Genomic DNA, 24,817 nt, shown 5'->3' with positions numbered 1-24,817 from the left:
GGCTTCTATGGGTTGAGAATATAAAGTCACTAATCGAACAAGGCCACGGCCCAATGTACTTCATTTTTGGACGAAAATCACTTTTAGCCTCAACATTTAAAATGGTAGCCACAAAAGAATAATATTTTTGTATATATCATACAGAAATACACATTTTTTTAGCTACTATTTTAAGAACGGTATATTCTCTTCGTTTTTCTCCTTCCTTTGATGAATACGAATAGGCGGAAAACTTTTTTAAAATAAAACTTGGCATGAATTATTAATTGTAACCTTAAATTATTTGAGACCTAATTACCCCCTGAACTGGTTATTTGATAATCGTTACCCCTGAACATTATTGGAGCAAAGACCATGAATATACTCCCTTTTATTTGTATTAATTTATTCTATAAATATAATGTCTATTTATTTTAACTATTTATTTATTCTTTTTCGGGCCAAATTTGTGAATAATTTGGCCAGAACTCCATACCTTAGCCAAATAAAAAATTTATAGCTAAAATAATAGAGTACCAAATGAAAATTTCTTGTTATTTTTTCTTTAGATATAATGGCTAAGTATTTTAATTGTGTATTTTTTATTTTCGAATCAAACTAGTAAAAAAACTTGGGTGCAGCTCCACTATTATTTATCAAATGTAAATAATTATTGCCAAAATAATAAAGTTGCAATTGTGTACTTCATTTTTATTTCTATTTTATATGCTATAGCTATTTATTTTAACTGTGTATTTTTTGGGCAAAATTTGTAATAAGAAATACTTGCTTAGAGCTCCATAATTTTTAGCTAAATAAAAAGTTTAAGCCTAAATAATAAAGTTCAAAATATGTATTTTATATCATTTTTAGATGTTATGACTATTTATTTTATTAGCGTATGACCTTAGTCGCAAGGCCTTGATTTTACCTCAACTAAGGCATCATTAGCTAATACAAATAAATCTAGCTTACTACTATTTGTCTTGAAGACATTGAAAGTAGAAAAGAGAATGATGCCAAAGGATTTTCTTAGATCACTATAACAGTATAACTCAGAAGGGGAGCATTGGAACAATAGTAAGGTTGTCTCCGTGTGATCTATAGGTCACGGGTTCAAACTGTGGAATCAGCCACTGATGCATCAGGGTAGGCTACTTACATCACATCCCAAGGGTGCAGCTAGGGGTGTTCATGGTTTGGTTTGGATCGGTTTTTCCCTAAAAAGAAAACAAACTAAGTAAGTCGGTTTTTCAAATATTAGAACCAAACCAAACCAATTAAGTCGTTTTTTTCTCGATTCGGTTTATGTCAGTTTTTAGATTTTTTCGGTTATTTGTCGATTTTTTCTTAAATATAAGACATACACTACCAAACACATATTTCGGCAACCACATTTTTAACTTAACACTATCAAATCAATTGCCCTTTGAGAAATCTATTATTTACCAAGATATATTGATGATAATATATTGAATCAAATAGTGATGAATAATTTAAGGACTCAATTAAAAATATATTATTTTTAACATGAAATAGATTCTTACACTTAACAAAAGAAAAACTACCAATCAAACTATAATTAAAGGTAAAGAACTATACTAAAAGTGCAAACGATTAACATTTATTATAAAAATTTTAAAACTTTGTATAAAAGTTACATATATATAGGTGTAATAATAAATACTCCTATATTCGGTTTGATTCGGGTTTTTTTATTAAAATCAAAACCAAACCAAATTTGATCGTTTTTTAAATTTCAAAACCAAACCAAACCAAAACGTATCAGGTTTTTTGGTCGGTTTGGTTTGATTTTCGGTTTGGTTCGATTTTTCGGATTTTTATGAACACCCCTAGTAATAGCTATTGAATACCCAAGTTCATGGGGTAAGTAATTAAGAATACAAATAGTTTAAGGGTATAACTAGGGGTGGCAAACGGTCTGGTCGGAAATGATATGGACAGGTTAAAAATGGGTAATGCAAAAATAAATAAATAAATTATTTGGCCCGATCCATATTTAATACGGATAGAAAACGGGTAAATCGACGGATAGTATGGATATCCATATTATCCATAGCTTCTTAAATATGATCGCTTTAGGGAGAATTTCTAGTCTCTCAAACTTGAGTAACTCCCAGTTTATCTCTTTACAAATATAAAAGTTAAACTCATTAGTTATCTATTGGTTATCCATTTTCTAAGTGGCTAATATAGTTCTTGTCCATACTTGACCCGCTTTTAAAAAGTTCATTATCCAACCCATTTTTTAGGGAATTTTTTTTTCTTATACAATATTTCAAAATTATTACCAAAGTTGTCCTAAATTTGTGTGTTACCCGTTATAACTATCGTTTTCATACAGTTCATTTATAATCCATTATTAGTGTCTTAAATTAGGGGATTTAGTGACACCCTTTTTTTCCTCCTCTCCTCTTTTTCTATTCTCTACCGCCTCTCTCTACCCAAAGCTCTCTTAATTGAGTTCCAGACTCGGTACTAGACTAAATTTTAAACGACCATTCTCCCTACAATAAGACAATAACCATTATGTCACGTCCTTAGTCTCAAAACTAAGCGCACATGTGGTACTTGACAACTTGCTCACGTTCTTAATCATCCTAAGATATTAGAGATCGCTAAGGGAATGATGAACACAAGATAATTGCTAAAGAAAGCTTTGTATTAGAGAGAGAACTAGAATAGTTTGCTTCATGTATTACAAATGAATGACCCCCTTTATATACTAGTCTGCTAGGGGCTAGTGTATAAATATTAATTGTTAATCAAGTCCTTAGTATTTACAAGATAAAGGTTTTCTCTATAATTCTCTACAAGCCTAGAAGATTCCAAGAACTTTCCTAGAAAATTCATAGGGATCTAGGGTCTTCCAAAGGAAATGTGCATACTTCTCTAGAATCTTCTCATAAATGCTAGTCTTCCTCCCATTAAAGCTTTCATGCGGTATTAGTATATTCCAAATAGTGCATATATGGCATGATGACATGGCGGGTCATCACAATCTCCCCCACCTAATGTTGCCATGATCATGGTGCAATGTTGTGCATAAACTCTCGGATCTTATCTTTGAATTGCCATAAGTCTTCATATCATTCCTACGTAGATTCCTCCGGTGATTACCACCCCTTCCAATGGACAAGGAAATAGCGGTGGCTTTCTACCCTTGTTTTCGCCTGGCCTTGGTAATCAATGATAGCCTCAATCTCCCCATCATGTGAGGCGGTGATAGTAATTGGCGCTCGACTTGATTGACCCCTACTCGAATCATCATTGTCTTTATGATATGGCTTAAGTACACTGGCATGGAAGATAGGGTATATCTTAAGATACGATGGCATGTCAAGCTTGTATGAGATCTTGCCTACCTTGGTGAAGATCTTAAATGGTCCCTCATACTTGTGAGTCAAATTTTGATGCATGCCCCGTAGTGCCTTGAATTGTTTTGGGTTAATCTTTACCATGACCATGTCCCCAACTCCAGAGTCTGTGGGATGCTGCTTACGGTCTGCAAACTTCTTCATCTTCTTAACTGTCTTGTCCAAGTAAGACTCATAAATGTCAAGCTGCTCCTCTCATCCTCTGGCCATATAATAAGCCCCCAAAGTCTTTCTCTCGAACATGGCTGGTAATGAATGTGGAGTTTCTGCTTGTTGACCTATGGCTAGCTTAAATGGTGTCTGCCCCGTGGACTCACTCTGCTGCAATTATAAGAGAATTGAGTGATGTCCATAATTGCTCAATCTTTTGATGTGTGCACATATAATGCCTCAAGTAGCATTCCAGTAAGGCATTGACCTGTTCCGTCTGTCCATCCGTCTATGGGCGAAAACTAGTGGAAAATTGCAGTTCCATGCTAAGTATGTCGAACAACTCTCTCCAAAAATTCCCAGTGAAGTGGGGATCTCGATCACTGATGATATGCCCTGGTAAGCCTAAATACTTCACCACGTTCTTAAAAATTACCTTGGCGGCTTCCTTGGCTATGAAACCTGGAGAGGCAGCCACCGTAATAGTACCATAATTGTTGGACTTCAGTAGACAAGTGATAAAGTCCTTAGTCGCGCTCTCCCATGGACACTCTGCAACTAGTAGTGGCTCCAAAAGCCCTCTAGGCCGTTGTTGTTCAACCTTGTCCTGTTGACAGACAAGACATGTCTATACATAACACTCTATGTCATCTCACATGCATGACCAATAGTAGACTGACTCAACCATCGCCCTAGTGTGACGTTGACCTGGATGACCGGCCCACATTGTGTCATGACTCTCACTTATGATCCACCGTCTAATATCTCCAAACTTAGGTATGTTGATTGACCGACCCATGGTAAGAAATGGGCCATCTTCTACCTAAAAACGCCTCGTCTTACCCTGGGTGGCTAACTTCATAAGTTGTTTGGCTACCGGATCATATTTCATGCCTTTTTTTATAGCCTCACGAATCTCCTAACTCTAAAGTGATGGCAGCAAGCTCGTCTTTTCGGCTCAAGGCATCAACTACAACATTACCTTTGACCCACTTATACTCCAACACATAATCAAACTCGACATAGAAATCCTGCCACCTACCATGTTTTGGTGTGAGCTTCTTCTGCGTTTGAAGTAGCTAGTAGCCATATTGTTGGTCTTGACCACAAACCTCGCCCCAAGCAAATAATGTCACCATGTACGAAGGCAATGCATAATGGCAGTCATCTACTTCTCTTGCACGGTGTAATGAAGCTCCGTCTCGTTCAACTTGCGACTCTCGAATGATATGGGATTCTTAACTGCATCAAGACACCCTCAATGGAAAAATTTGAGGCATTTGTATGCATCTTAAATGTCTTGGCAAAGTCAGGTAATACCAAGAATGTCCCATCTATTACAACTGCCTTAAGGCCTTCAAATCCTTTTTACAATACTTCGTCCAAACTCACGGCTTGTTCATCTTTAACGACTCAGTCAATAGTGCCGCCTTAGCTAAGTAGTCATTGATGAACCGCGATAATAGTTAACAAAACCAAGAAAGAATCTCAACTCGGGTACCTTGGTAGGTGCTTCCCACTCCTGTATGGCATGTACCTTAGCCTCGTCCATCCATAACTTACCACTGCTAATTACATGGCCCAAGAAGCGCACCTTTGATTGTGAAAACTTGCATTTCTCCCTCTTGATGTATGGTTCGTTTTCCTGCAAGACTTGGAAGACCTTCCTTAAGTGCACCATGTGCTCCTCCAAGGTATTACTCTAGATGACTATGTCGTCTAGGTACACTACTATGAACTGATCAAGGTAGGGATGACAAATCTTGTTCATAAAGGTGCAAAATGTGGCTGGTGCATTGATTAAGCTGAAGGGCATCACCAACCACTCAAAGGCTCCATATCTCATCAGACATGTTGTCTTCGACTCATCCCCTTTTGCAATGCGAACCTGGAAATAGCCAGTGCGAAGATACACCTTGGTAAAGTACTTGGCTTGCCCAAGTCGGCAATGAGCGGGATCGGGTACTTATTCTTCACTGTGAGCTTATTAAGTACCCGGTATTTTATGCATAAGCACAACGATCCATCCTTCTTCGATGGGCAGATATGACCAGCATCCAATAACTCCTTCAATTGTTTCCTAAGCTTTTCCAGCTCGGGCGGGTTCCATACGATATGGGGAAAATGCGGGTGTCTTGGCCCTTGACTCCAACTCAATTTTATGATCTGCTTCTCGCCTAGGAGGCAAGTGCTTAGGTAGCACCTCGGTCATGACATATTTGTTCTTCTCAAGCAACTTCTCTATGCAAGGTGGCAGTGTCTCCTGAAAATTCTTCTCTTCCTCCAGACTTACAATGGTTGCCATGAACATCGGCTCCCCCTTTTTGAGCCCCTTAAAAAGCTACATAGCTGAAAGTTGTGCTTGGCTCTATCCATGTGGCATAGTTACTATAGGCACCATGCTAGCTTCTTCTCTCTCCATAACCAAGAGACTTTGGAGGTAGGGGTCGATCAATGTATGACAATGTCTAAAGAACTCTTGCCTTGTATGATGTCAAAGATATCCATAGCGGTTATGGTAAAGTTTTTCACACCTTTACAACTTTCCAATTTGACACCATCTCCGTTAGCTACCCCATGGGCGTTTTGTACCTCGGGTTTACGGTTTTGATGCGAGAGTTAGTTGGAGCGAGCTTCAACTCTAGTCTTTTTGTTGCAGCCTCGGTAAGGAAAAAATGAGTCACTCCAATATCCAATTGCATGAGCGAGCTTATTGTTGATAGTCAAATCCACATAATGATTGGTATTCCCGGTAGGTTGGATAACTTCCTTCGTGACAACATCACATAATTCGATCATACCCAACAGTGCGGTTCCTAAACTCTCTCCTTCTGGATACTCTTTCTGTTCACAGACCATGGAACTGAGGCTATTTAGGTCGGGACAATTCCTGGAGCCGTGCAACCCTCTGCATATGATGCATCTCTTCTTCTCGGTATAGCCCTGGCGACCGCTCAACTTTTTGGAATCTTGAGTCTTAGAGTATTGTTGTTGTATCTCTTTGCCTTTGCCATGGTCTCACCTACCTTTGACTCATTGCCTTTGCCTTTGTCATGCTTATCATGCCTAAAATCCATCAATGATTCAGCCTCTACTATGGCTTGGTCTATATCTGCAACTTTTAGGCATTGCAACTCCTGCTTAGCCCAATTTTGCAACCCGTCCATGAAGTGGAACAACAAGTCATTATTGGTCAGGTTAGGCATTTGAATCATAAAGGTGGTGAACTCCTTGACATATTCATGTATGTTCCATATTTGCTTCCCTAAGCTTGCGCCTCACCTCGTACAAGACATAATTTGGAAATAACTGTCTCTTGAACTCGGGTTTGAACTGATCCTACATGCTAATAGTACATAGACCTTTATCCATATCGGCCATCTTCCTTCTCCACCATAGCATGGCAGTCTCTGAGAGGTACAACACTATAGTGTTGATCATGGCCTCGTCATCCCTCACTTTGTCGTGCCTGAAGTAGTTCTCCAAGTGCCAAAGGAAGTGTCACGACCCAAAACCCAACTAGTCATGATGGCACCTAATCCAACCCGCTAGGTAAGCCAATTAACAACTGACCAATTCCAATGAAATTAATAAGACAATTAACATAAAAGAAAATCTCTAAAGCTGATACATTTCCCAAGGACTGGTAGTACAAATAATGAGCTTCTAAGATTAGAATATACAAAGCTGGTATGAAATAAATACATCTGTTCGAAATGTATATAAATAGAGTTTTATGAATCTAAGGCTACCATGAACAAGAGACTGCTACAACCGGAATGCAGGTACATCTTTAAATCCAGCTCCCGTAGAGCATAGCAACGTCAGCATCCAACATCTGCACGCAAGGTGCAGAAGGGTAGTATGAGTACAACCGACCCCATTTATTGAGTAAGTAACAAACCTAACCTTAGATTGAAAGTAGTGACGAGCTGGAATAAAGGTCGGGTCCAACACCAATAGCCAACAATAGTTCGTAACAACAAAAAGCAAGTAACAAAAAGAAGCAACTCAGGGATAAAATGCTCAACTTTCTCATAGCTTCCCGAAAAATAGTTCCGCTTTTCAAGTATATCAGTGAAAAATCCAAATCCTTTATCGAAATCGTCGAAAATACAAGTAAGTTTGAAAACTATAATTTTCCCCAAAAATCCTTTCAACAATGAATAAGATGTCTCATTTTTCTTTCCAGATAGTAAGTGTAAAATACCTCTCTATGCCCGTATATCAATATGTGTGAGAAGTCATAAATGACGTGATACCGTACAACATGAAGAAAATGTATCTCTATGCATGTATGTCATGTGTGCATGTGAATGCCATGTATCTCAGAGATGAATCGTGTACTCATACTCTCAGATTACTCAATCTCACTGCCTCACACTTTATCCTCATCATGCTCAATGACTCAGTACTGTATATGGCCAATCCGGCCCAGGAAAGATCCATCCCAGAATATATATATCAATTGACCAACAATCGCTCAGTACTAAGTAGGGCCCAATCCAGCCCGTAGGGAAGATCCATTCGCAGGTATATAAATTCTTCAGACAAGATCCATATCCAGGGAAGATCCATCCCTCAATATAATCAACTATGCTTACCGAGGGTGTGTGCAGACTTAGGAGGGGCTCTTTTAGCCCAAGCGCTATATCAAGCCAATCATGGCACAAATCAATATAACCTGTTGCGGCGTTCAGCTCGATTCCATAATATGACTCACACTCAGGCCCTCAACCTTACTTAGTCATCAATATCTCCAGTCTCTCTCTCTCTCTCTCACGGGCTCACAATGTCATCAAACTAACCCGAAAATGATGATATGATGTATCAATAAATAACAATAGAGATTGAGATATGATATGCATATGAATGAGTATGAATAAGTATGTAATGCATTGAAAGCAGATAACTCAACAACATAAATGACCTCAGTGGGTCCTAACAGGATAAATATGTAGCCTAGATATGGTTTCTAACATGGATCACAACTCAATAGTTCAAGTACGTAGAAATTTCATGGTTACAGGTAAGATTAGGTAACTATGCAGTACCACATAAATAACTGAGTCACAATTCACACGGTGCACACCCACACGCCCGTAACCTAGCATGTGTGTCACCTCAACACCAATCACATAAAATGTAATTCAAGGTTTCATACCCTCAGCATCAAGTTTAGAAGTATTACATACCTCGAACAAGCTAATTCCAACACCGAGCAAGCTAAGCGATGCTCTAAAATGCCATCTTTCATGATCCAACCTACGAACGGCTCAAAACTAACCAAAAACAACTCAAATACATCAAACAATGCTAAAGGAACCAATTCCAATCGACAAAGGTCAAATCTTGAATCAAAAACCCAAAATTGGCCAAAAAGTCCAACCCGGGCCGACGCCTCGGAACTTGGCAAAACTCATAAAATCCGACAACTCACTCAATTACGAGTCCAACCATACTAGTTTTACTCAAATCTGACTCCAAATCGGTGTTCAAAACTCGAAAATTCACATTATGAAACTTTAGGCTAAAACCTCCAATTTCTCTTTTGGAACCTACTATCAAATGCCGAAAATGAAGATAGATTCATGTAGGGGTGTTCACGGTTTGACGGAAAACCGATCCAAACCGAAAACCGAACTAAACCGATTAAGTAAACCGATTTTTTTTTAATTTGGATTGGTTTTGGTTTTAAATTTTAAAAACCGATAATATTTGGTTTGGTTTTGGTTCTATTTTAAAAGACCGAAAAATAAACCGAACCAAACCGATTAATTATATATAAAATTTAATAATTATTTGTATACAATATAATATCTTTTTGTAAATAATTTTAATTTTTTTTTAAATTTTGGTTTATCCTGTTATATCTTAAAAGATTGTCTAAGCCCAAAACAATAGGATTCGACTAATTTTCTTTTCATTAATAGACTCTAATTCTCTAACCCTCCGCACATACTTTTGCCTAATAGAAGAGTTAAAAAACCACCACAAGAGTAAAGAAAGCACATTCAAATTGCAAGACAACAATGGCTAAAGCTTGAGAAAGCAAGATTTTAGTTTATTTTTTGTTCATTCTTTTCATATAAACAGGTAAATAAACTTTTAGTTCTGAAAGAAATATATAAAAAAGCGTAAATTTAGCAAAGTATTTTCAAATTGTTGTCTAGCGTTGTTTTACTATTATCGACTTATCATTAGCTTACTAAGAACCGAAAAACCGAACCAAACCAACAACAATCAAACCTATGGTTTATATTTAATTTGGTTTGGTTTTGGTTTTAAAATTTTAAAAACCGATTAAACTAGTTTGGTTTTGGTTTTAATCAAAAACCGACCAAACCGAACCGTTAACACCCCTAGATTCATGATATAAAATCAAAAATGAGTATAGAACACTTTCCCCCATCCACATAGTAAAAATTTCTTCAAGAATCGCCTCAATCCGAGCTCTATAGCTCCCAAAATGAAGAAAGAACCAAAACCCTCAATAATATACCTTCTGCCCAGCGATTCTGCATTTGCGGACAAGAGGTCGCATCTGCGACCTTCGCTTTTGCGGGAAAAAGGCTCGCATTTGCGAGACAGGCCGCTTCTGTGATGGCTATGGTCGCATCAACGATCACGCTTCAGCGTCTGAAGTACCACTTTTGCGAAGACTCTCCAGCCAGCTATCCCTCGCTTCTGCGACTGCTTTGTCGCTTCTGCGACCATCGCACCTGCACAAAACCAGTTGCAGGTGCTGTCACACCAGAACCAGCAGCTCCTCAGCAATTAAAACATGAAGAAAAATAATCCGAAATTAATCCAATACACGCCCGAGCCCCTCGGAACCCCGTCCGAGTATACCAACAAGTCCCATAACATAACACGGACCTACTCGAGGCCTCAAAACACACATAACAATATCGAAATGACGAATCACACCTAAATTCAAACTTGTTGAACTTTGAACTTTTCAACTTCAATAATTTGTGCCGAAACATAGCAAATCAATCCGGAATGAATCCAAATTCTGCAAACAAGTCCTAAATGACAAAAAGAAGCTATTCCCATTCCCGGAACCACAATCCAAATCCCATAACAAAAAGTCCACTCCCGGATAAACTTTTTAAAAATCCAACTTTTACCATTTCAAGTCAAATTCAACTACGGACCTACAAATCACAATCCAGATGCGCTCCTAAATCCAAAATACCCAACGGATCTAACAGAACTATCAAAACCCCAATCCGGGGTCAAATACTAAAAAGTCAAACTTGGTCAATTCTTTCAATTCAAAGCTTCCTAGTTGAGAATCCTTATACCAAATCAATTTCGAAGAACCTGCAAACCAAAACCGACGATTCACACGAGTCATAATACATAGAAAGATGCTACTCAAGACTTCAAATAGCTTAACGGGATGAAAATATTCAAAACGATTGGCCGGGTCGTTATAGGAAGTTCTCCACTTCTTGTGCATCACGAACACCTTTGAACACCCGGGTTTTGAGAGCCTCGATCTTGGACTCCCTCGTAACCACAACATTGTTTCCTGCCTCAGTTATGCCAGCATCGATAAGCCTCTCGAGTGACTCTATATTTGCCTTCATAGCATCGATATTACTCAAAGCATCCATGAGTCTGCACTCCAAGGCAGTGATGGTTTGTCTTAGTTCCACCTCAGTCTGTGTACGTCCCTCCAAGTCATTTTAGATACTCTCAAACTTATTAAAATTGTGCCCCTCAAGAACGTTAAGGGTGCCTTCCACCTTTCCCTTTGGCCAAAAATCTCCACGGCATCTATTCCCGTGTTCACCTTCATAACCTACTCGGTACCGAGCGAGACATTCTCGGGCAGGACTTCCACTTCATCCTTGCTTGCCTCAGTGGTAGATGGTTTTTGAGATGTAAACCATTCGTTTGACACAACCTCAGGCGGCACCTCCTGGCTCTTATTGGTGACATCCTCTTTTTGTTACAACCCTTCTTGCTAGCAACATCCTGGATGACGTAGGCTTGGGTATTGGCAGTGTTAATTTCTCTGTCGTTCACTATTCCCTTAGTTGCAATCTGGCTATGATACCACGTTGTCACGTTTTTAGTCTTAAAACTAACCGCACATGTGGCACTTGACAATTTCTCACGTTCTTGCACAAATTGCTCACGATCTTGCTATGCCAAGTCAGCCCAAGATATTAAGAATTTCTAAAGGAATGATATAAAGAACACAAGAGAATTGCTAAAGAAGCTTTGTATTAGAGAGAACTTGAATTGTTTGTTTGATGAATTACAAATGAATGACCCCATTTATATACTACTCTCCTAGGGGATAGTGTATAAATATTAATTAAGTCCTTAATATTTACAAGATAAGAGTTTTCTCTAGAATTCTCAACAAGCCTAGAAGATTTTAAGGAATTTCCTAGTAAATCCATAGGGATCTAGGGTCTTTCAAAGGAAATGTTCATATACTTTTCTAGAATTTTCTCACAAATGCTAGATTTCCTCTGATGTAAGCTCCATGTGGCACTAAATATATGTCAAATGGTGTCTACGTGGCATGATGACATGGGGGTCATCACAATAATCTCAAATATTCCTACTGCTGAATATCATGCTCAGAAAACGACTTCTCACATATAAATACTAGTACTGCATATTTTATTCCAATATGAAAGTGCTTCCAAGACATTTTATCTTCTTACTAATATTTGGACACATGCGTTGCGCGTGTATTCTGTGTCAATGAGAATAAAATTTCAAAAAAGACCTAAGAATATTCATAAATATATTTGATTTACAAAATAACTTGAAAATGATATACTTTAATTGTATTTAGCTAATTCAATATAAGAAACGTAAATGGTTCAAAAATACCCCTAAACTTCACGACCAGGAGCAAATATACCCTTCGTTAAAAGTTGGGCCTCTTCATACCCTTGTCGTTACTCAACTGAAGCACAAATACCTTTTACCCAAACGACTGACCACTAAAAGATAATTAAACTTATTATTCAACATCTTTTTTGCCACATAGACTTAGTTACCAGTTATTAAACCCTTACCCTCGTTTGTTTCTCCCCCACAAAATCAAAAGCCCCTTTATCATTTTTTCCAATTTCTGCTGCTAGGGTTCCCGAACTAAGGAGGCTTCCCACGAGATTTCTATAAGAGATTCAGTTATTCCATGAAGGTTAGTAGCTTTTATACTAATAGATTGTTGAAAATATTTTTATTTGAGTGGGGGTCGGGTTGTAAAATTGTTGATTAAATCATAATCTAATTTATTATTTGCATTTTTAGATCAATTGTCATTTAAAAAAAGAAAAGAATTATTTTTTCGAACAACCAAATATAGTGAGATTGTTATGTAATTTCTCATTTCTATTTTTCCTTTGTTACTTTTTAAGTTCCTCCTTTTCGTCAATACTCCACTTTTCCTTTTTGCCACTTATTCATTCTTGCCATATTCTTTTATTTTCTTTCTTTGAGTTTAAATTATTTACTTTAGCAAATTCTAACAGCCATTTCTCACTAGCACTACTCTCTGTCGTTGTACAAAGGTACTGTTAGGTGTTTGCCATATTTTTCTTATTATATTTGGTTTTCCTTTTTATTAAAGGAAATGGAAACATGTTTACCTTATTAGGTTTTTCTTCTTATAGAAGGAAATTACAAATCTCTCATATTTGGCTAGTCCTTTTTCTTATAGGAAAATGTTTGGAGTTCTATAAATTGAAGCTTTGTCTTTCTCATTTAGTAGCATCCACAATGTAGCCATATGGGGCTTGAGAATCATGTTTAGGGGGAGAACTTTATGGGATAAGTGTTAGTGTGTTACTTGTGTTTGCCTCTTCATGAGATTGTTCTCTCGATATTTTGTACTCTCTTTTATATAGTGGATTGCTCATCTCCGCCGTGGATGTAGGTCAGTTGACCGAACCACGTTATATGTTTGTGTCTCTTTTGGTAGATTACTTTTTTGTTATCTGATTTATCGTCGTTGAGGGTTTACTTTACTAGCTTTCGCATGATACCTGATTTTTTCGGTCCTAACAAGTGGTATCAGAGCGAGGTTCAAGACAGGTTCATTTTGGCAGGTTCAGTTCTAACCGCAACATATTTGACAATAATCGTGATTTTTGTCTTTGAAATTTGACCAGTGTGCTATGCACGTTGAGACAAACTTTGTGGTGGAGATTTGGAGATGCAACCTGTTGAAGGCTATGTGAATAAGGTGGGTCAAGTTTATTTTATCAGAAAATTAAGGCCAAAGGGAAAATTGTTAGGTGTTTGTCCAGATTTTCTTACCATAATTGGTTTTCCTATCTCATGAAGGAAAGGACAATATAGTTACCATAATTGGGATTTTCTTTTCCTAGAAGGAAAATATAATTCTTCCATATTTGGATAATCCCTTTTCTTGTAAGAAAAAGTTTCGAGTTCAATAAATTGAAGATCTGTCCTTCTCATTTAGCAACATCCACGATGTAGCCATATGGGATTTGAGAGACGTGTTTAGGAGGAGAACTTTACGGGACAAGTGTTAGTGTGTCACTTGTGTTTGCCTCTTCGTGAGGTTGTTCTCTCGATATTTTGTGCTCTCTTTTATATAGTGGATTGCTCATCTCCGTCGTGGATGTAGGTCAGTTGACCGAATCACGTTATATGTTTGTGTCTCTTTTGTTATCTAATTGTCGCTGAAGGTTTGTTTAACTAGCTTCCGCATGACGACTGAACTTTTCGATCCTAACAGGTACTCCTCTAGCCACTTTATTATCTCATCTATAATCATTTTTCTTATTTACAGTTGCAGGAATTATTTATGCGATGAATAATCTTCTGAAGATTGTTATACTATAGTAAATTATATAATTAACATATGAATTGCCAACAACGGATAATATGTATGTTATAATACATAGTTGCAAGAAGACACCTTTCTCTTTAGATATGTTTATCCGTAAATCGTTGTTAATATACATATTCTCAATCCGCATCATATTCCACATAAATTACACGTAAGGTATATATATGTGCATGATGGTAGTAATCCATATCTAGAACCTAGTGGTCCTTGCGGACAAATGTACTCTTCCATTATAAGTCAATCACAGTAACGCATAGATATACGGTGTCATTTTCATGTGAAAAAAACATGTTGATCCTGATATTTATAACAAACAAATGAATGTAAACCATATTTTTCTTATATAAACACATAGTGACTTAGCCATGGTCAAGTAATATGCATTCACGCTTCAATTTATAACTCTTCTGATTAAATTGTTAATACATGAATTGATTCATCTTGATAGACGATATTTAAAGCAAATGATTGAAAAAGATGGCTAATTTATAGATTCACTTAAACATAGTCAAATATTATAAGATTCATATGTCATAAGCTTGTAATTTCAAATGGATACAATTCGAGAAACAGAGCAAATGCTTAGCAATGTTCTAAGTAGTTGGTAAGAAATTCATGTGAGATAATTAAGAAACTCAGCAGCAGTTGCAACAGCACCTCCTGTAATGGCATCCATCACAATCTTGTCGCGATTGTTGTTGCTTGCAGCAGATATGAGAGCTCCAGTCAATGCACCCCCAATCATTGCATTCTTCTGCAAACAGATTGAAGAAAAATCAAAAGATAGACGTTTGTTCAAGAAGAGAACATTCAAATTTTCAATCCTCTTTCACCAGGATCCTTGAGGGGAATACAAGCCACGATTAAATTACACAACTCTTAACAAAAACCATTGCAATTTCTCTATCGTGATTATCATATTAAAGATTTTGCTGCAATGTTTATCACTCATAACCTGAGTAAAACCCCATATACTGATGCTACATCGCCTGAATTACCTTCCTTTTTCCTTTGCAATATTAGAACCATAAAGCTGGTTTCATCAGACAAGATACAACAGGAAGTTTGTATACATGTAAGACCTACATAAAGTTCGATTCAAGGAGCTTTAACATAACTAAAATCCCAATTCCAGATGCAAATATAAATTGCTAGTCTTCATCAAGGATGCTTTAGTAAAACCGGTATTCAATGCAGTAACCTCACTAATGTTGGCTTCCACTGGTAAATGGGAGACTCAGCATTCACAATCTACCACTGGTGGCAGTTGGGGGATTGCACATCTCAGAGGTTGGAAATCTTTAATCGAGCATTGTTCAGAAAATGGCTATGGAAATTTGCAATAAAAAAGCGGACCATCCGGATGAAGGTTAACTACAACAACAAAAAATCCAGTATAATCCCACAAGTGGGGTCTAGGGAGGGTAATATGTACGCAGACCTTACCCCTACATTATGAAGGTAGAGAGACTGTTTCTGATAGACCATCGGCTCAACGAACAGTAAAAATAAAGGAACAAATAATAGCAATAACAAGGTAATAGAATAACGGAAGCGAATAAAACGACACGTAATAATAAAGAACCAGGAATAAGAAAATATAAAAATAGTACTACTACTACTACTACTACTACTACTACTACTACTACTGATAAGACTAGGAGAAACTCACGACTACCTGTCAACCTTCAACCCTAAGTCTCGACCTCCACATTGTTGGGAATAAACCCCCTACAAAATAATATTCACGGTAATAAAAGCGGAATAATAACGTAGCACCGAGATACGGTAATTAACAAGAATAAAAGAGTAACAATGACACCAAGATTTTTACGTGGAAAACCCTTTTGAATAAGGGAAAAAACCACGACCCTGAGAAGAGCAACTGATATCACTATAGCAAGAAATTTTACACTTTGTAGGTCCGAGTAAAATACTCAAAAGACCACTGCAACACTCACAAGAAATAACCCTCTTTTGATATTCCCACCTCACTACAATATCACACACTCTCTATTTTTCTCACAGACTATTTTCTTATACCCTATCTGTGAAACCTCACTCTTTCTTTCTAACTCTCACATATATTTTCCCTCTGAGATTGGTGTGTCGAGATGAGAGCTGAAGCTCTCCTTTTATAGGCAGAGCCTCACTCTCTCACGCCTACTACATTTGACATTTTCTACCGCAGATCTGCTATGCCTACCGAATTTGACAAATGCAAAAGATATGATGGCAGCCAACTTTGAAAACAATCAATAAGGAAGAAAAGTCTTCCTTAATTAATGGGATGGACCCCACAAATCTCACCCTCCAGTCTCATTCACTTGAAGGAGGTAGCACCGAAGATTCTAGTTTGAGCGCATGCCGACAAGTTCTTTGCAAAGTTCGAACTTATCTCTTGGTACTACCTTGGTTAGCATATCCGCAGGATTTTCACTCATGTGAATCTTTTTGACCCGTAAAGATTCGTTCTCCACCTGCTCACGAATCCAATGATATCTCACATCTATATGCTTTGTTCTTGCATGGTACATGGAGTTCTTGCTCAAGTCTATTGCACTTTGACTGTCACAATAGACAACATACTCCTTTTGATGCAATTCCAGCTCTTGAAGAAATCGCCTGAGCCATATCATCTCCTTGCCAGTTTCTGTAGCGGCAATGTACTCTGCTTCAGTTGTTGAAAGTACAACACACTTCTGCAACTTAGACTGCCATGATATAGCTCCCCCTGAAAATGTAAACAAATATCCAGTAGTGAATTTTCTGTTATCAATGTCACCTGCCATATCAACATCTGTATAGCCCTTCAAGATTGGATCAGATCCTCCAAAGCACAAACAATCTCCCGTGGTACCTCTAGGTACCTGAGTATCCACTTGACTGCTTCCCAATGTTCCTTTCCAGGATTTTCAAGAAACCTACTGACACCACCAACAGCGTGAGCAGTATCAGGTCTAGTAAATACCATTGCATACATCAAGCTTCCGACTGCTGAAGAATAAGGAACTCTAGCCATGTTCCCTTTCTCCTCTTCTGTTGTAGGACACATCTTTTTGCTCAACTTTAGATGACTAGCAAGAGGTGTGCTGACTGGCTTAGCATTCTTCATGTTGAAGCGTTCTAGTACACGTTCAATGTACTTCTCCTGAGATAGCCACAACTTTCTACTTGTTCTCTCTCTATCTTCATCCCTAAAATTTGTTGTGCTGGGCCCAAATCTTTCATATCAAATGACTTGGACAAATCTCTCTTCAACTTTGCGATCAGCCCCTTGTCTTTTCCTACAATTAACATGTCATCCACATACAACAACAATATAATAAAGTTATTCTCAGAAAATCTTTTGAAGTATACATATGGATCAGAATAGGTCTTTAGGTATATTTGATTTTTCATGAATGAGTCAAACCTCATGTACCACTGCCTTGGTGCCTGCTTCAATCCATAAAGACTCTTATTCAATTTGCACACTATGTGTTTCTTTTCAGCTACTTCAAATCCTTCTGGCTGCTCCATATAAATCTCCTCTTCCAAATCTCCATGAAGAAATGCAGTTTTCACATCCAACTGCTCCACTTCAAGATCTAGGCTAGCTGCTAAGCTCAAAATTGTTCGAATAGAAGTCATTTTGACAACAGGTGAAAAAATTTCATCAAAATCAATACCTTTCTTCTGTTCGAAGCCTTTAACCACCAAACGAGCTTTGTATCTGACCAGCTTGCCATTTCCATCTTTCTTGAGTTTAAAGACCCATTTGCATTTGAGTGGTCTTTTACCCTTTGGATGTTCAACCAGCTTGTACGTGCCATTTTTCTGTAGAGATTCCATCTCTTCTTGCATGGCTTTCATCCACTGTTTCTTTTCTGGATGGGACAACACCTCCTTAAGACTTTCTGGCTCCCCCTCATCACTGATGAGGACATACTCTGTGGAAGGGTACCTGCATGACTCTACCCTTGGCCACTTTGATCTCCTCAGAGGTTGAGGTTGTTCTTCTTCCTGAGTGGGGTGCTCCACTTCCTCGATACCTTCATCAAGTTGCTCCCCCTGCTCAATAACCTCACTAGGTTGCTCCCCCTGCTCGGCAACCTCGTCGGTCGTACTTTCTGCACTTGTGGGATTGTTAGAAGTAGAAGGAATAGTAACAAGGTTAGGAATTATACCATTCTTCGCCTTTTTTGACATATCAGTTGCAGTTCCAACTTCACTTTCTCGGAAGACTACATCTCTGTTTCTGATGACTTTCTTCTTTACAGGATCCCACAATCTATACCGAACTCTTCATCTCCATATCCGATAAATATGCAGGGAACAGATTTATCATCCAGCTTTGTTCTCTGCTCTTTTGGTACATGTGCAAAAACTCTGCAACCGAACACCTTCAGATGTGAGTAGGACACCTCCTTGTTGGTCCAAACTCTTTTTGGGATGTCAAACGCCAACGAAACTGATGGACTCCTATTGATCAGGTAATAGGCTGTCTGAACTGCTTCACCCCCAGAATGACTTAGGCAGTTTAGCCATTCTGAGCATGCTTCTCACCTTCTCCACAATGGTGCGGTTCATCCTCTCGGCTACGCCATTGTGCCGTGGGGTTCCAGGAACTGTCTTTTCATGTCTGATCCCATGACTTGAACAATACTCTTCAAATTCCCTTGAAGTGTACTCACCTCCATTGTCACTTCGGAGACGCTTTAGTTTTCGACCTGTCTCCCTTTCTACTAGAGCATGAAACTTCTGGAAAACTTGAAACACCTGATCTTTGGTTTTCAAAATATAAACCCATAATTTTCGTGAAGCATCATCAATAAAAGTAACAAAATATTTGTTACCGCCCATTAATTCAATTTCCATTGGGCCACAAACATCAGAATATACTAAATCAAGTATATTCAATTTTCTTTCAGACGATGTCTGAAATGAGACTCTCTGCTGCTTACCAAATAAATAGTAGTCACAAGGTTTTACCGTTGTGCCTTTGGCATAAGAAATGAGTGATTTCTTGGCAAGAATCTGCAATCCTTTCTCGCTCATATGACCCATTCTTTTGTGCCACAAATCTGCAGAAATCTCATCTTGTGCCGCGTTCAATTCACCTTGGCATATTTCTGCATTTGTCCTGTACAACGTGCCACGAGCAATTCCCTTTGCAATCACCAATGATCCCTTAGTGAGTCTCCATTTTTGATTTGCAAAATATTTCTCGTATCCATCTTGGTCTAAAGCAATTCCCGAGATCAAGTTCATCTGCAAATCAGGTACATGCCGCACATCCTTTAGAACCAATGTGCATCCGACATTTGTCTTGATACAAATGTCACCAATCCCCGCAATCTTTGAGTAACTTATGTTACCCATTCTCACTATGCCAAAATCACCTGCTACATATCTGCAAAAAAGATCTCTTACCGGTGTGGCATGGTAAGATGCCGCTGTGTCAACCACCCATTCCAACTCTGGACCTGACAAGTGCATGCATTCCTCTTCCTCATTTATAAAGATGACAACATTATCATTGTTTTACACCATGGCGGTTGTGTTGTCGTCATTCTTTTGGCCACTGGTTTCACCTTTGCCCTTCCTTGGATTTGGGTAATCTCTTTTGAAGTGACCTGGTTGATCACAGTTGTAGCAATTTCTGACTCTTGATTTGGATCGGTTCTTTGACTTCCCACGAGCTCCGGATCTACCATAGTTGCTCGAACTCCTTTGATAACTCATGCCTCTACTTTCTGTGATGCGAGTCTGCCCTTGATTTTCAAGCTTCTTTCTCATCTTCTCATTGAGTAGAAGAGCCGATGTGACATCTTTCAACTCAATAGTAGTCTTACCGTGCAGGATGGTTGTTGCCAAATTATCGTACGAAGATGGCAACGAGTTCAATAGCAAGATGGCTTTATCTTCTTCCTCGATTTTCACTCCGAGGTTGGCAAGCTGTGTGATTAGTCCGTTAAACACATTTAAATGTGACAAAAAATTCGTACCTTCACCCATGTATAGGGTGTATAGCTGCTTCTTCAAGTACAATTTATTTGTTAGTATTTTGGACATGTATAGGCTTTCCAACCTTGTCCAAATGCCACATGCGGTGTCTTCATCAATGATGTTATTTACCACATCATCTGATAAGTGCAACCTGATTGCACTAGCAGTCCTTTCATCCAAGTCAGCCCAATCCTTAGCTTTCATGGTATCGGGCTTTTTGGAATCAACATCTAGTACCTTGTGTAATCCTTGTTGAATGAGCAGATCCCTCATCCTTCTTTGCCATGTTGAGAAACCGTTATCTCCGTTGAATTTTGCTACCTCGTACTTTACTCCGGACATTTTTATTTTTCACCGAGTATAGTACTACCGACAGTGAATAGTATTTCAGTGAACGAGCAGAACATGTGCTCTGATACCAGTTGTTGGGAATAAACCCCCTACAAAATAATATTCACGGTAATAAAAGCGGAATAATAACGTAGCACCGAGATACGGTAATTAACAAGAATAAAAGAGTAACAACGACACCAAGATTTTTACGTGAAAACCCCTTTTGAATAAGGGAAAAAACCACGGCCCTGAGAAGAGCAACTGATATCACTATAGCAAGGAATTTTACACTTTGTAGGTTCGAGTAAAATACTCAAAAGACCACTACAACACTCAAAAGAAATAACCCTCTTTTGATATTCCCACCTCACTACAATATCACTCACTCCCTATTTTTCTCACAGACTATTTTCTTATACCCTGTCTGTGAAACCTCACTCTTTCTTTCTAACTCTCACATATATTTTTCCTCTGAGATTGGTGTGTCGAGATGAGAGCTGAAGCTCTCTTTTTATAGGCAGAGCGTCACTCTCTCACGCCTACTACATTTGACATTTTCTACCTGCAGATCTGCTATACCTACCGAATTTGACAAATGCAAAAGATATGATGGCTGCCAACTTTGAAAACAATCAACAAGGAAGAAAAGTCTTCCTTAATTAATGGGATGGACCCCACACACATCTTCCTATCGAGGGTCATGTCCTTGATAAGCTGAAGCAATGACATGTCTTGCCTAATCATCTCTCTCCAGTACATCATCCGGATGAAGGTTATTTCGGTGAAACATGGTTATAATAGTTAACCTTGGTTCATAAAGGAGGTGTTGTCCCACAACAGGACGAGCGGGTGAAAACGGATCATGATAGGGAAGTGAACTTTCCCGAGTACAATGTGTTTTTTGTCCGAAATGGGAATAGAATCTGATCTTGGCTTAACGTATTGTATGTGATACCCTAGAAGATTACATCCCTAGCTTATTCTCATAAGCTAATGATAAGAAGATCGCAGTAGCTAAGGTTCTAAGGCAGGATGGAAAACACAGGTCATGGGATATAACTTCAGATGACTTCCAACAGGAATCGGAGACGACGAGGTGGATGCATTCCTGCTGAGACTATATAGCCATACACAGTTTGGAGATGCAGAGTCTATCATAATGAAAGGTTCCTTCTCGAACACATTTCTAATACAATCTTATTACAGTTGTTTATTCAGTGGGAGAAGACCCTAATCCAATGGTGAAATCTCTATGGAGATGCAGCGCACTGAAGAATCAAGAAAGTGCATTTCCTCACTCGTATTTTGACGGCAGTGTTGCACGTGGTAAAAGCATGGGGAGGATGAGTATTGTTCTTTACCACCTTATGATTTTACATTGAAACTGCGTTCCTTGATATTTGCAACATTTGGCAGTCAACATTAAGTGGGTTCTCTGTAAGACAACTGTAGAGATAGACCGAGAAAAATGGTTCGAGGAAAGAAGCTATGGAAGAGGCTCCCTTTCAGTATTTTTGGGCTTTTGTGGAGGGAAGAAGCAGGAGAACTTTGAAGCGCCAGAGTGTTTGTCGTTCAGGGTCAAGGGTTCTCTTCTATTTCTTTGTTCTTTTGGTGTAAAATGTAAATACCAACTTGTACGGGCAGTTGACTAGATTTTTGAAATGTTTGATGTATATTTTACATGCACTTCTGTAAAGAGACAGCCTGCCTACCTTCACAAGGTAGGGATAAGAACTGCGTACACACTACCCTCCCTAGACCCTACTTGTGGAATTACACTGGGTACGTTGTTGTTGCACTTTTGTAAGTAACACAGAATCTTTGTGCAGTTTAAAGGAACTCTGAAAGATTCATCAAAACAAAAATAGTGGCCACCATGGGGAAAACCTGGTACTATGCATCGGTTGATGAAACAGAAACTGAATGCTAGCAGGATTAAAAGCAAAGACAATGTGGAGAGGATGCAATTGGTTGGGGTGAGCAAGTAGGAAACACACAGAAGGGCGAAGAAAGATTATAACGCGGTGTAGGTCCTCAAAGTCCAATTAGTTGAGCAAATTCATATAAAATGCAAATACAAATTACCCAATCTCTGGTTCCACGGATCCTCTCTGCTCCATACTCCATTCCAGCATATACCCCAGCCACAGTCCCTGAATAAAGAGACAAGAATTGTTAGATAATCCACTCAAAGATTCAAAAAATTGGGAAACTAAAAACTCTTTTCTAACCGTCCATTTTGAAATTTAATATGCGGGTGGAACTGGTGCAGATTACTCACCCCAATAAGCACCTTCTTTACACATTTTCTTCAACTGCAACCAAAGGTAAATTCAGTTAAAACACAACAAGCATGTCAATCAATCTTCTTTTTTTTCCAGTCAACATAACTAAATCCTCCAGAATAGCCACTTAAGTTCTGTGGTGGCATAAGTGAAATAGATTTTGAGCTGAACATAAGAGAGATGCTGCTCGTACCATGAAATTTTACTAAAGCATAATTTCAGGTGTGGTAGGCTGTTTTTGAGCCAAACAGGACATTTGGTTTTATATGCATTGAAGTTCTCGGTTAATGCTTGTTAAATATTTTGCTCATCGGCACCACCAAAAGAAACTGATATAATTCTGAAAGTCTTCTTAATCCGTAACCACTAAAGTCTTTTTTAGCCACTATTCATCAGTATCTTTTTTGCTCGGTGACTATCCATTAGTATCTTAACAATAATATCTTGTGCTCAGACCAGAATAAGCCTTCTTCACAAATCACACCTCATAGGTGGCCAAACAAATCTAAAAGAGGAGGATCACATTGTTAAGCCAAATTTTGATTCTAGAACATTTCTCTTATACAAAACTGAATAAACACTTCCAAGACAATCTACTAGAATATTTACACAAATTAGTAAAATGATATAGTATACAGTTTAAGGCATGCTTACCGAATTCTCAAAGTTGTGACTCGACACACTGCCTGCAAAGACCATGTTGATTGTGAAATAGTAAGCTGAATTGTGGATAGTTTGCTGGTAACTTAAAGAACTTCAATTTACACTTTAATATAACTGGGAGATCAAGTACAATCCCCAATCCATTCTTTTTTTGAATTCCTCAGGTTACATAGCACATCGAAAAAAGTCAAAGAAGCAAAAAGGCAAAAATTGGCGAATCGGCTATGTCATGGATCCTTCTTTTGTCTTGACCTACCCTTATAATTAGTGTGATATGGGTACAGGAACTTCGTTTACAACAACAACAACAACAAACCCAGTGTAATCCCACAAGTGGGCCTGAGAAGGTACACATACACTAACGGATAGTATGCACCAGTAAACAAGTACCGTAACATAGGCGATAACTAGGAAATTGAGAAGTCTGGTCACTTCAGTTACATAATGATATATTCTTTACTTTTTAAATCTGTTTCAAAATATATGATACATTTCTAAATTTGGAAACTATTTGACTTTAAACTTCTCATTCTACTTTGATGAAATGCTCTTTAAGATCACAATTTTTTCCGTCCAACCAAACATCATCACATAAAATAAAACTGAGCCAAAAAAAAAAAAAGACGAAAAAAAATGAGAGCAGTCTAGTTTCCCCCATTTGATCTAGTAAAGACTCTTTAGTCTAGATAACTGAAATCAAATTTAAGAATCAACCTTTTTTGACGATGTGATAAGTTTCTTCAACAGCAGTTTTGGTGACAGCAACCTAAAACAAGTAAGAACAAAAAAAGGGGTAAAAATCAAGCAACCCATGTTTACAAAATCCAAAAAAGAAGCAAAAATCACCAAATTAACAGCAGAGAGGAGAAAATTACAGTGCCGATTTTCAAGAAAGCATCAACAGTTTGGTTGAGAAGTGGGTTGCCCATATCAATAACTAAATCCACCTTTGGAGAAGCTAATGATGCTGAAAATCTGCTCCTCGGCATTTTTTCTTCTTCTTCTTCTTCTTCTTCTCTTCTTCTTCTTCTTTGTTCTTTGCTTTTTTGTTCTCGTGCCTTTTACTCGATATAATCACAGGTAGTCCACTCACTCACCTCTCGGGGTACGGTCGTATTGCTTTCTTTTTTATCATTCTTATTTGTTTGGCCTTTTCCAAT

General features: G+C 38.2%; 2 protein-coding genes across 3 annotated transcripts; both read right to left on the bottom strand.

Annotated features, from left to right (window-relative positions):
• Positions 1-3,116: 3,116 nt before the first annotated feature.
• On the bottom strand, positions 3,117-3,521 carry LOC142175711 (uncharacterized). Its single transcript, XM_075242692.1, has one exon. The coding sequence runs from the start codon at positions 3,519-3,521 to the stop codon at positions 3,117-3,119; it is 405 nt and encodes a 134-aa protein (XP_075098793.1).
• Positions 3,522-14,853: 11,332 nt separating this feature from the next.
• Positions 14,854-24,788, bottom strand: LOC107832217 (outer envelope pore protein 16, chloroplastic). 2 transcript variants are annotated; one of them, XM_016660031.2, is made up of 6 exons: positions 24,533-24,782; positions 24,372-24,423; positions 23,649-23,680; positions 22,991-23,024; positions 22,795-22,862; positions 14,854-15,139 (listed from the first exon to the last, which is right to left on the bottom strand). In XM_016660031.2, exons 1-6 carry the CDS (start codon positions 24,644-24,646, stop codon positions 14,999-15,001), a joined length of 441 nt encoding a protein of 146 aa, XP_016515517.1. In that variant the 5' UTR covers positions 24,647-24,782; the 3' UTR covers positions 14,854-14,998. The 2 variants fall into 2 exon arrangements, with proteins under 2 accessions (XP_016515517.1, XP_075105336.1); XM_075249235.1 differs by lacking the exon at positions 14,854-15,139 and adding an exon at positions 16,045-16,116 and having other exon boundaries at positions 24,533-24,788.
• Between the last annotated feature and the right edge of the window lie 29 nt (positions 24,789-24,817).

The sequence above is a fragment of the Nicotiana tabacum genome, chromosome 3 (assembly GCF_000715075.1).
Source record: "Nicotiana tabacum cultivar K326 chromosome 3, ASM71507v2, whole genome shotgun sequence".
Taxonomy (NCBI): Eukaryota; Viridiplantae; Streptophyta; class Magnoliopsida; order Solanales; family Solanaceae; genus Nicotiana; species Nicotiana tabacum.
The sequence above is the reverse complement of the archived record's forward strand: the minus strand, read 5'-3'. Positions and strand labels throughout refer to the sequence as shown.